General features: G+C 44.7%; 1 protein-coding gene across 1 annotated transcript in view; it reads right to left on the reverse strand.

Moving 5' to 3' along the window:
• The window catches only part of LOC104398735 (chromosome unknown open reading frame, human C17orf104), a 13,309-nt gene continuing 1,354 nt past the window's right edge, over positions 1-11,955 (reverse strand). The window contains exons 3-8 of the mRNA XM_010008875.1: positions 11,645-11,802; positions 11,417-11,521; positions 7,950-9,807; positions 6,443-6,577; positions 4,149-4,329; positions 1-224 (exon numbers count right to left, since the gene is read on the reverse strand). Of these exons, the coding sequence (XP_010007177.1) occupies positions 1-224; positions 4,149-4,329; positions 6,443-6,577; positions 7,950-9,807; positions 11,417-11,521; positions 11,645-11,802 (2,661 nt within the window). The remainder of the gene's footprint in view (positions 225-4,148; positions 4,330-6,442; positions 6,578-7,949; positions 9,808-11,416; positions 11,522-11,644; positions 11,803-11,955) is intronic.

Genomic DNA, 11,955 nt, shown 5'->3' on the forward strand with positions numbered 1-11,955 from the left:
TTAGTGCTTGTTTACTTCAGCCCTCTGACTGAGGACGCTGCAGATGCTGTAGTTCTCACACACTTTTTCCTGAGGCTGCACCAGCTCCCGGGGAGTTTTCTCTCGATCGAGTTTTCCAGCAGAAGATTTTGGCAAGGTCATCTGGAGGGCACACCAGAGGGTGGTACGTGCTTTACGCGTTGCTGCACTCATCTCTTTAATTGCCAGAGCAAGAGCAAACACATCTGCAGGGAGGGAAGGATGTTGTGATCTTTGTTACACAGCTCCTCAGCAAGAACTACCAGGGACTAACTCACCCTGGCAAGGCTAAAACCAGCAACACTTTTTAGACCTTTTTCAGTCTCTGATTTTGTGTCTGTCTCTTGATAAGGCTGTAAAAGTTGAATCTAAAAGCAGTGATTTTATGCCCTCATAAAATGAGTACATGGAATTTAGGTTATTTATTTTGCTGAAGCTCCTACTTTGCTGACACCTGTTATCAGGAGCACCTAAAGCCTTATGGTCACCTCTGGTTTGGAAAGTCTTCCGTGTCCACACATCCCACAGGCACTTCAGCCCTTCCCGTGCAAGCTCCCTGCTGCTGGCCCACAGCAACCTCTCCAGATCCACAGAGTGGATCCTTTCCCTGTCCTCACAAAGGAATAGCTCATTTATGGCATTTTATTAATGCACACAGATCACATTCTGCAAAAACATGTCAAACCCCACCACTCTGGAATCAAGAACAACGTGGTACAGTGGTCAGGAATACCTTAATGTATAGATAATGCTTTGAATTTAATTTCAGCCTGTGTGTGAGGAGACCAATTTGATCCCCTCTTCTAGGCACCAGAGCTTTTCATCAGGGCACACTCCCTCCTCCTGGAGCTGGGTCACACTACATTGGGCTGCACAGAAAACACATGCGCACTCACCCCCCTGGTCAGACACTCCCACGGGATTTGGAAGCAGTGGAGTCTGCCCGTCCTGGTGCTCAGTAAGCACCACTGCAGTTCCACTGGGTTGCAAAAAGCTGGCACCAGTCTGTATCCTGGGCTGCATGTTGGACACATGTTGGGTTCTGGAGACCCCAACATAAGAAGGACATGAAGCTCTTTGAGAAAGACCAGAGGAGGGCGACAAAACTGATGAGAGGGCTAGAGCAGCTCCCCTATGGAAACAGGCTGAGGAATTTTGGGTTCTTCAGCCTAGAGAACAGGAGGCTCCTTGGTGACCTTACAGCAGCTTTCCAAGACCTGAAAGGGCCTACAAGAAAGCTGGGGTAGGGCTTTTTACATGGGTATGTAGTGAGAGGACAAGGGACAATGGTTTAAAACTTGAAGAGGGGATATTTAGGTTAGGTATTAGGAGCAAATTCTTTACTATGAGGGTGGTGAGACACTGGAACAGGTTGCCCAGGGATGTCATGGTTGCCCTATCCCTGGAAGTGTTCAAGGCCAGGCTGGATGGGGCTTGGAGCAACCTGGGCTGGTGGGAGATGTCCCTGCCTGTGCAGGGGAGTTGGATCTAGATGATCTTTAAGGTCCCTTCCAACCCAAACCTTTCTATGATTCTATTATTCAACCCATGCTCCTGAATTCTCTGCCCCAGGTAGGACACCCCCCTCCTGGCTGTACCTGGGGTGCCTCAGGGCAGAACCAAAGCCCTCACCTCACCCTCTCCCCAGCTGGGACACCCGTCCCACCCAGGAGTGGTACAGAACATTGATTTAGGTAGCTGAAGAATCACCAGGAAAATCCACTTGTCCAACACAAGTGTCAGCCATCCAAATAATTGTAGAAGTTGGTGCTTGGAAGGGTAACTCCACAGAAAAGAGGGACAGAATACAGAGTGGGAGGATGTGATTATCAGCACTAGTACTTCCAAAATTCCAATTTCCACACCACGTTTTGTGGAATCAAGAAGAGACCACAGGAATGGTGTCACCTGGAGTGCCTAGAAGAAGCTAGGGAACAAGTGACACTCCCATAAACTCGCATCTCAAAGCTGTAAGGTATGGCTGGCAGTTAGATCACTACCAGGAAAGAACAGAAAATCCCACAGTGAAGAGTTGTTTTAAAGGCTTTGGTTGAATGAAGTACCTGAGAGTTACAGACATTAAAGAGGTCTTTTCTCCCCTCAGAAGATGATCTATAACAACTACACCCTTCTGAAAGATCTTGGGAACTAAATCCAGGAACACCTTAAAGCACAGGTGTGGTCAGAGAGCTCTGAAAGGTCTGATGGTTGTTGTGGGTGACAGATGACAATCCATAAAACCCTTTTTCTGATAATTGAGATTTCCTCCAGAAACAAAACATTTATAAACAGCTGCCAGAAACCTTGTACAGTTGTACCACAACTTCAGTGTGCAACAGTAGAATTTTTCAGATCCACATGGTGCATGAATAAACTAACACAAGGCAGCTGAGATCCATGTGCTTCTCCCTGAAGTAAATCTGTATTGCAACTAAAGCCAGGGAGCCGGGAGAAGAGAACACCACAGCTCATGTATAGATTCTATTGAAATCAAGCTTCCTGGAACACAGGACACAACAGACAGGTCCTGCCTGCTAAGATAGATATTTGCTATCAGATGAGATGGAATAGAAATGTGCTGGGGAAACAAGGCTGGGGAAAGGAAGAGCTTTTCTCAACAAAACAAAACTGAGCAAGAAAGCTCTGCCAAGCTCTGCTCAGGAGAGGCACAGCTGCGGGCACCTTCCGCAATGGCCTGAAGTTGCACCAGGGGAGGTTTAGACTGGATATTAGAAAGAATTTCTTTATCCAAAGAGTGGCTGGACACTGGAACAAGCTGCCCAGGGAGGTGGTGGAGTCACCATCCCTGGAAGCGTTGAAAAGAAATGTGGTGCTTAGGACATGAGTTAAGCACTGAATGGGTTGTGGTTGGTGGATTTAGGTTATAGTTGGACTATCTTCAAGGTCTTTTCCAACCAGGATGATTCTGTGAAATTCTGCGAAGGCCTCCCCAGACATGCAGCAAATGCAGTTACTGTGTCCAGCCATTCACTGTTGAAACATCCTCCCCAGTTGCCACGAGAGTTGACACAAGAGACAGCCAGTGTGGAGGATTAGGTAGACGAGGGAGGTGCAGCCCTTCTAGCTGAGCAATCAGATCCCATTGTGCAAAGCTCTTCACTTCACAGCAAGAGCAGGGAGCAGATCTCCAGGTCCAACAGCTTCTCTTTCCCAGACTACTGGGTTCCACAGAGCTCCCAGATGTGGCTAAGAAGCAGCACCAAGTAACTGCTGCGCCAATTACGTTCATGGGCTTTAACACCCAAAAACATTCCTTTTCATCTTAACAAGTCACATCCGCTTCAATCAAGGTGAAGAGAAATATGAGGGTGAACAGGTGAAAAGAAACATTGCTATAGTGTATCATTTGAAGTAAACTTGAGAATTACAGAACTGCATGAGGGGACACCCCAAAGAAGTAGAAGAATCCATCTAATTCAGGAAAGAGAGGCAGGAAGTAAGCAGAAAACTCAGAAATGTAACAGAGCTTCCAACACAAAGTCAGAGCATCCCAGGTAGCAGGAGTTTATTCTGCCTCACATCCAAGACAGCAGGAAATTTGCTGTTTTGCCTGTGCACTAGTGAAAGACAAAGCTGAATATTCCACGTATTTTGGATACCATGAAGAATAAACCAATTCTGATCAAGTATGATTTGTGGTTTATGTTAATCTGTGACAGAACATGCTTGACGAGGAAATCCACTCATAACACAAGGCCATCTTGGTCTCTGTGAGGTACCGAGGAAGTTCTACGTAGGATTACAGACAGGGCTAGAGGGTTGAGGGGAGCAGGAACAAGAGGGACAGGGAGAAGAAAGAGGTAATAGTTTAATGTCATCCCTCACCCCAGACTGCCTTACAAAAACCCCCACTGCCTTCCCATTACTTGCTAGATTATTAATTAAACACACCCTAAATTGAGTTAACCCACTTATCTCTAAAACCCAGTTTTAGTGTCCTCTCAAAACTGTCACCTAAACTCCACAGTCTGCCTTTCTCAAAGCTCTAGACACTGCAAAAGAAATAAAAACTTTGACACAAAACCTCTTACATTTATTTTTTTCCAGAGACTTGCAATCTGTGCAGAATTTTTCAGCTACCTTATAAAAGTACATAAGCATGGATATACCTCTGTCATCCGGGCATCTGGGAGCTCCTTGCCTCTGTCGATTGGAAGCATTTACAATTTCATCTTTTCTACGTGAGTGCACTACATGAATGACCTCCAGGTGTTTATCAAGAGCAGTAGAAATGTTGGCATGAAGGGGAGAACTGCGGAGACGCTCCATTTTTCCCAGCAAAGTCACAACCTAATGAACATGTGACATGTTACAGGAGTTCACACTGTACTCATCCAGACTTACAAGACAATTAACTAGGTTGGGAAGAACAGATTCACAATAACCATTCTTTTTTTTTAAGAAGAGTTCATAACATTATATAGTTGAAGTAGTTTTAAATTCTTACCTAGGATTTCTTCTTCAAACCAAAGCTGTAGCATACCTGGGTGTACACAGCAGCAAAGTTACAATATCCAAAAATGAGAACACCCAGCTTCCTAGTTAATAACGGGTATATACAACTTGGAGACAACCATGTAACAGGAGGTGGTTCCATAACCAAGAGCATTCCTCTGAATCAAGACCACTGTGGTCCCCCCTTCCCTCAGCACAGCCACAATTATCTGGGTGAAAACCACTGCCACAAGGAGCAGCCAATTTGCCCCCAGCTAGTCAGAACAGAAGAGCCTCAAGTGGACAAGCTGAAGGTCCAGCCTCAAGAGTAGCCCACAGTGGGCCTTCTCCAGTTCCAGTGGCGCTGCGGATTTACACAAGTAAGATGAGACACACTCTATAGAGAGGAGATCCTGGTTTAAAGTTTGTTCTCTGACTATTAAGAGGTTTTAATAGTTACTGATGATGTAGTGAAGAAAGTTGCTGTCAACTCTCCACCTGCTATGCTTTCTTCTGGAACTGAAAGCAACTGCAAGTGGAAGTCTCAAATGAGAAAACCAAAGTGAAGTGCATGACTACCAAGAGGATTTAACACACTCTGAAAGTTAATCCCAGATTTTGGCAGCTCAACTTCCACTGTACCAGTGTTTCTCTTTGGCCATCACTAAGTTTTTTTAGAATCCAGGTCTAACAGTCTCATTGTGCTTCTGAGCATCCTTAAAGCTACTTTTCAGTTGCTACCTAACAAGGGTTGGAGGTTCCCTACCCTGAAGCTTGGTTCCTGAAATGGCCAGAGAAGATTAAGCCCTTATTTAGGCATGGTTTTACAGTATTAGGCCAGGGACAGGCAGGCCTTCTCAAAGCAGAAACTCCCCAACACTGCTCTTTTGGGGTTGATACCACAGGAGTTTAAGAAGTGTACACAAAGCCTACCAGCACACCATTCACTGAACTCTCTACTCAGCTCCAAGGACAAAAGCAGGAAGTTGCACAAGCCATTTCAGGAGGCAGTAAGCAGGCATGGCTGCTCCACAGCTTGTTCTACCTGTGAGAGGCTGGAGGAACAGCTGCTGTCCCGGCGAGCCCAGCAGCACCGGCTCCTGCAGGACCCAGCATTCCTCAGGCAGCAGCTACTGCCCTTAATCCCACAGCCCTGGCAGGGCCGGGCTTTGGCTCTGCCCTTTGCAGCTCACATTTCTCCTCCCGGGTGCGAGCAGAGCCAGCTCAGTCCCTCTCAGCTCTGCTGGTGCTGTCCCCAGGCCTCCCGTGCAGAACTGCTGCACAGAGAGGCAGCACCGCGCTCACCGGCACCATCCTCTGGCCACAGAGCCACGGGCAGCTCAAGTGACACCAGCCACGCTTGCGCTACAGGTGGTGGCTGTTTGGCTTAAACAGCAAACTAATAATGTAGAAATTCTGCCTGGAGTTGCATAAAATATCCATTTTGCATTAAAAAAAATTAAATCATGAGGCTCTCAAGCAAATACATATCAACGTCTCACTAACATTAAAGTTGCTTCCCAACCCACCCCGCAACTTTTCAAATACAATGTCTGCGAATCTATAGTGGCCCTTTCTTTGCTGAGCTGCTCAAACCAGACAAGCAGAAACGTTGGGCACATCTCAGCTGTGCAAGCAGCCATGCAGGTGACTGGAGTGTGGCACCTCACGCTCATTCCCGCCCTAGGAACCTCCCAGGCAAGGCAGAGCCTCAGCCAGGCAGCAATCCCTGAGGACAGCAGCACCGGAGCCTGCAGCTGCACAGAGCACTAACACTGAAATGTTATTGATAATAATAATAACACAATAATAACAATACACTGAAATGTTATTCCCTGCACAGCACTTAAGAACAAAGCTATTTTGGGAAAAGCTGCTCTGATAATTTTACATATTTTACTTTGTACTCTAAGTTCTGTGTGTTAAGTTCAATAGTTTTTGGTTGTTTTTTTTTAATCCTACAACTCACTCTGGCTTGTTCTCGCAGCTGATCCACAATTAAACGATCAACTCTTGATGGGTTTGATGTCAGCCTTGGAATGGGAGTGTTGTTAGCACTGGAAACCTTTTTCCCTTGGAAATTCTTAGCAAGAGCTGATTCAGTCTGCAGAAAAAAAAAAAGAATAACTCCCTAAGAATGTAAGCTGCAAAATGTGCTTTATTACAGAAACAAGAAGAAGACTTTTTTCCCCCTTAGCATTTTGGGTTTTTTTAAAAGCAGATAATGAGGACTCAGGCACACAGGATTTAATAATTTGGTAAGACAATCACCTGTTTTAAGTGAAAAACCACTTTACTGAAAGCAGTTCAACTACAGTGATTATACTAACATAATGTGTTTCAAAGTGCTAGATTTTCTCACACTCTGACTACAGCCTGCACTAATTCTGCCTGTAAATAAAATGGATACAAGTCAGAATTACAAGGTAAAAGGCAAAAAAGAAGGAGCAAACAGGTGTGGACCTCATCCACAAAATTAAAATAAAATTGAGTCAGCAATCAACCTTCATTTTGTCCAAATTAGTCAAACCACAGACAGCTGTTTGTTAAACCGAACCCCTATTTTAATTAACCATCAAAAATTACTTTGAAACCTGCAAGATTTCAAAGTTCAGTCCTTCTCATCCCGTTGTGTCACTCTGGAACACTTGTAACAATCCACAGCTCACAAAATCTGCTTCAAAACAGCCTTTCTTAGACTGTCTTGTGGTGGCCCACTTAAAGCTGCAGCCTAATTTCCACCCCAGGTACCTTTTGGTCAAGCTTCCCCTTCAGGAAGTCGAAGCTCCAGAACGTTTTTGAATATCAACACCAGCTAAATCGGTTACATTAAAGCAGCTTTCACATTCAAAAGGACAACCTCCGTGATGACCAAAAAGGGCAACTGCTTTAAGTAGGACTCCATACAGAACCACCCTTTATAGTTCAAGGGTTTTAATCTTACCCTTTTCTTCAGCCTCCCTTTCTGGAGGAAAAAAGAGCCCCGTCAGATACATCTTAAAAAAGGTGAGAACTCCTTGAGAGAACAGAAAGCATAGGGCCTAAGAATTTTAATTAATTCTTGGAAGGATTAAGTTTAGTCCCAATTCAACATATAATTAATGGATTTGCTGTCAAAGTTTCCAGGTGGGTTGTGTTTGTTGTGTTTTAAAAAAAACAACTGTAATGTGTCTTTGTAAGTCATGCAGCACCTTCCCCGGCCCCACCGCAGGGACTGGAGAAGTCACTGAATTCCTGCTTGAAATGTAACCTTCAACACAACAGGATCAGTGCTCTCAACCAGCCTACAAACCTTCAAAACCTCCTGTTTTCAGTCCCAAATATACAGGGAAGCAAACTCTTTTTAACTTTGAAGTCCCATTAAACGTTTCAGCTCGTAACAGTGAGAATTACCCACGACCTCAAACTGGTCAGAGCTGGATGAGCTCTACATAAAATTTGTGATAAGGCATAATAATTGATGTTAAATTTTTTACCTTCTTTCTTTCTTTCTCCAAAGCTCTCCACTGCTCATAACATTCTTCTAGTCTAACATGAAGCTCGCTGGAAGGCCCACTACGGTTTTTCACTTGCCTTTGAAATCCAAATGCTGGTACAAAACCAGGAAAAGAACTGTCACCATACATCTTATCATTCAAATAAGGGTAGAAGCATTTTAAATCATCGTGGGAGAACATGTCATGAGACTCCATCAGAGGGAGAACCGAACGGCCTAAGAGACGAGCTGATCTCCAGGGGAATGTGCTTGACCCCAGCTGCTGGTTCAGCCTGAAGTCACCCATCAGGCAGCTGTTGGACAAGCCAGGAGCTGGCAGGCAAGTCCCAGGATTGCTGGTGTTGGTGTCTCCGCTCGCCTGCCTGAGACTGAACTGTCCCTGAGACTCCACTAGATCTTGGTACATGTTCTGCAACAACCCATCCACGTGTTTGTGTCCTTCCAGGTCGTAACGCTCACTCTGTGGCTTTGACTGGAACCGCTGTTTGTTCATGTTTTCAAGGATCTCAACCTGCTGAGCTAAATAATTGTCACAGAACCCATTTGGCTGCTTCAGTTTCTTTTCACTTAAATACTCGAGAAGATTCTCTTCTCCCCCCCTCACTAGTGCTTCTAGGCAAGCAGCAGATCGAGCTCGTTCTGCAGGGTTGTAACCAAAATCAAGACTTGAAAAGAATGAAGGATTATCTTGACAGTACTTGTGAAATAAATTACTGCTTAAAGGGAAATTTGAAGATGACAACTGAAAAAAGTCATTAGGATGACTGGAGCTTTTTTGAAAAGCAGGAAGATGATTATTCAGTTTCACCAAAGGACTTGGACTCTGAAATGGGGCAGAAGCAGTGGTTTTAGTTTGCATGTTCATCCAGGCTGGCCTGACAAAGGCACCTGCTGATGGGTTTGCTGAGTTTGGTAACACAGGAAGCGATTTACAGTATTCAGAATTCTGAAGATCAGACTTTGAAAACTGCTGCTTTTCTACACCATTTGCACAATCACTGTTCCCTGAACAAGTTGCAAAAGATTTTAGTCCATAGTCAAATTTTTGCCCAAAATCAGTGCAGAATGAAGCTTCATTTGCAAATTGTTTTTCTGATAAAAATCCTACAGCCTTGGGAAATGTGAAGTTCTGCTGATCTGATACTGTATCTTCTATTTTTTTCTGTGTTCCTGATTTAATTTGAAATAATTTAGTGTAGGGCTCTGTGTCCAGAGATGCTGCCTCAATGCTTCCATTTACTAGCTTTTTATTTTCTTGGAGGCTACAATTGGTGCTCTTGTTAGGTTTGGCTTTACCAGCATGAGAATATTCGGTGTATCTACTATAATCTGTGTTCTCATTGTATCTGTGAAACTGTGAAAGAAAGGTTTCTGCCCGCTTCTGGTGCGGCTGCGGGTCGGCTCCCTTGGGACACACCTTCTCTCTCCCGTAAGGGCAGGCATCGGCTGCCGGGTCTTTCATGACTTCTGTATACCCAGCTGGGGCTGAGAAGGTAGATTTTATGAACGGATAGTTCTGATAGATGGGTGTTGTCTTCATATTCTCATTATTCTGCACGTTGCAACAGTTGGCATGATCACTCCTGGCGGGGTAGGCGCCCTGCTCCTCCAGCCCCGCGGCAGCCAGCCCGCGGTAACGCTCCTCCCCCCGCTGCTGCGGGGGCTCAGCGCCCGGCAGGTGCTGCTGCTCCGCTCCAGCGACCGACTCGCTGCCATAGAAACCCTGCTGTGAGACAGCTCCAACCACTGGTCTTTTCGTTTCTGGCAACAGGTCATGGTGGTCTAGGATTCTGGTTGCGTTCATGGGCCACACTGACTTCAAGTTGGAAGGGCAGCTCCTTGAAACACAAGAAACACACCTTAGATTCCCATTTGTGGTGCTGCTCTTCCATCCCCAAACCCAGGAACAGGTTTGAAACATGCAATTCTTCCCCCACCCAGTTCTGTAGACTGACTCAATGATACCTCCCTCCCAACCAGCTCTTACCCACTACTGCCACCTTTGCAGTTTTCCTTTAAATAGATGAGAAAACGAATTCTGTCAGGTCTGAGCCCACCCACGTACCTCAGGAGCTCCTACGATGCCCTCAAGCTGCAGGTGATGGGCACATACCAAATGATCATCCATCAATCAAGCCAAGAGATTTACTGTCCATCACCTCTGAAATACTGCTGGTCAAGCAGCAAGTTAAAATAACCATACTTCACAAAATACCCATAGGCTTTCAAAGCCATGTCCTAGCACTCCAGACAAAACACTTCTCTGTATCATCTTGTTTATTGCTTCAGAATCTCCTGTGTTTTACACGGGCCTACACTGCTTCCTGCAGGTAAATCAAGAATAAGCATCTCAGCACATTTCTTTTCCTTCCACTAATTACCACAAATTAACATAGGGCAATCAATCACTGAGTGTCAAGGAAAGCTGAAAAGTGAAAAATGGTGCCTGGAAGTCATTACAGTCACAGCCAAATGCAGCAGTACTGAAGAGAGAAATTCAACCTTAAACGTCTGAAGCAAAGGAATTTGAGAGTTACCCCTTGATCAAGACTGATTCTCCCTCAAATTTTCCCTCACTTCAGCCTCATCACTCAGTACACACCCAGGAATCATTGGAATTTGGGGAGAAAGGGGGGTTGAACTAGATAGTCTTTAAGGTCCCTTCCAACCCAAACCATTGTAGGACCCTATGATTCTGAGACAGAAAGGAAGAGCAGTGCCTGGCTTGGGAACCTTGAGAACTCTGTTCCCCTTCTTGTCCCTTAGACCTAGAACACTCGGGTTCAGGCAGAAGACAGAACTTTCCAAGTGTGCCAGGAACCCTGGACAAGAACCTCTATATGTCAAGTTATGACTTTCTAATGGCTTCTTCTGGTGCTAGAATCAGGCATAATAAATCTGACATTTAGATTTGCCTTGGTAGCACTAACAACAGGACATACTCATTTTGCACAGAGTTCTCCCCTCCTGCCAGGTCAGGAAAGTGTGTAAGAGTATGATTCCCTGTTCTGTGTTTTCTTCCTGTGAATTGAAATTAATTGAGAAACCTAACAACTGAATTCAATCTTTATCTAAAACATAAACAGGCCAAGGCATAGATTCAAGGAGATGTACTTGAATACAGCATTTCCACAATGCTTGTTAGGGACTTATTTTAAAAAAACGCCAATTAAAAAGTTCTGTAAATACTCAAAAGCCAGAAACGACCACATAATTTGAGTACCTAGAGAAAACTTTCAAGTATTAGAAATATTAGAAGACATAAATATTAGAAGACATTAGACATATTAGAAGATAAGGGAGAATGAAGGGAAACCATAAAGAGCAGGAGGACTTGCCAGCAGCAGATGCCAAGCTGACTAACAGAACCCAGATGTGGAGAGCAGGGAGGGCAGTTTTTGTCAGGGGAAGAGGATGGCAGCAGCACTTGCACAGCAACACACTCACCCCTCAGCACAACATGGCTGTGATTTGTCTTGTTCTTCCAAGATGTTGGACACAAGTCCATATAAATCTGTTTCACTGCCATAATCATTCCTTTCGGGTTGAATCCTCAAAACAAATTGCAAATTAATGAAAACATTCAGTTAATTCAAAAAAATTAATAGGTTAAAATAAACACACAAAACAAACGTCCTTCATGACATGCATTCTCTCTCAGTCAAAAATGACTACCTGGACTTCACATTCATCTGAGAAGCAGCAGGCTGCTTAGTGTCATCTCCACAGGTAGACCACGGTGCATACAAAAGGGAAGAGTCCACAGGCACAGGAAACTCAGATGTTGAAAGGGAAGAACTGTAGGTCTGAGGGAGCTCTACATTTTCTTCATTCTGTATTTTGTGTACAACAAAAGCATTGGTTTTAATATTAAATACACCAACTTGTCATTTCATCTTTCTACGTGGCTGTAGCCGAGTTCCCTTGGAGTGACCAGCAAGCAGGTCAGTAACCTCTGCTAGTGACAACTGCCCAGTGCCCCTACA

Source organism: Chaetura pelagica, unplaced genomic scaffold (genome assembly GCF_000747805.2).
Source record: "Chaetura pelagica isolate M959 unplaced genomic scaffold, ChaPel_1.0 scaffold542, whole genome shotgun sequence".
Classification (NCBI taxonomy): Eukaryota; Metazoa; Chordata; class Aves; order Apodiformes; family Apodidae; genus Chaetura; species Chaetura pelagica.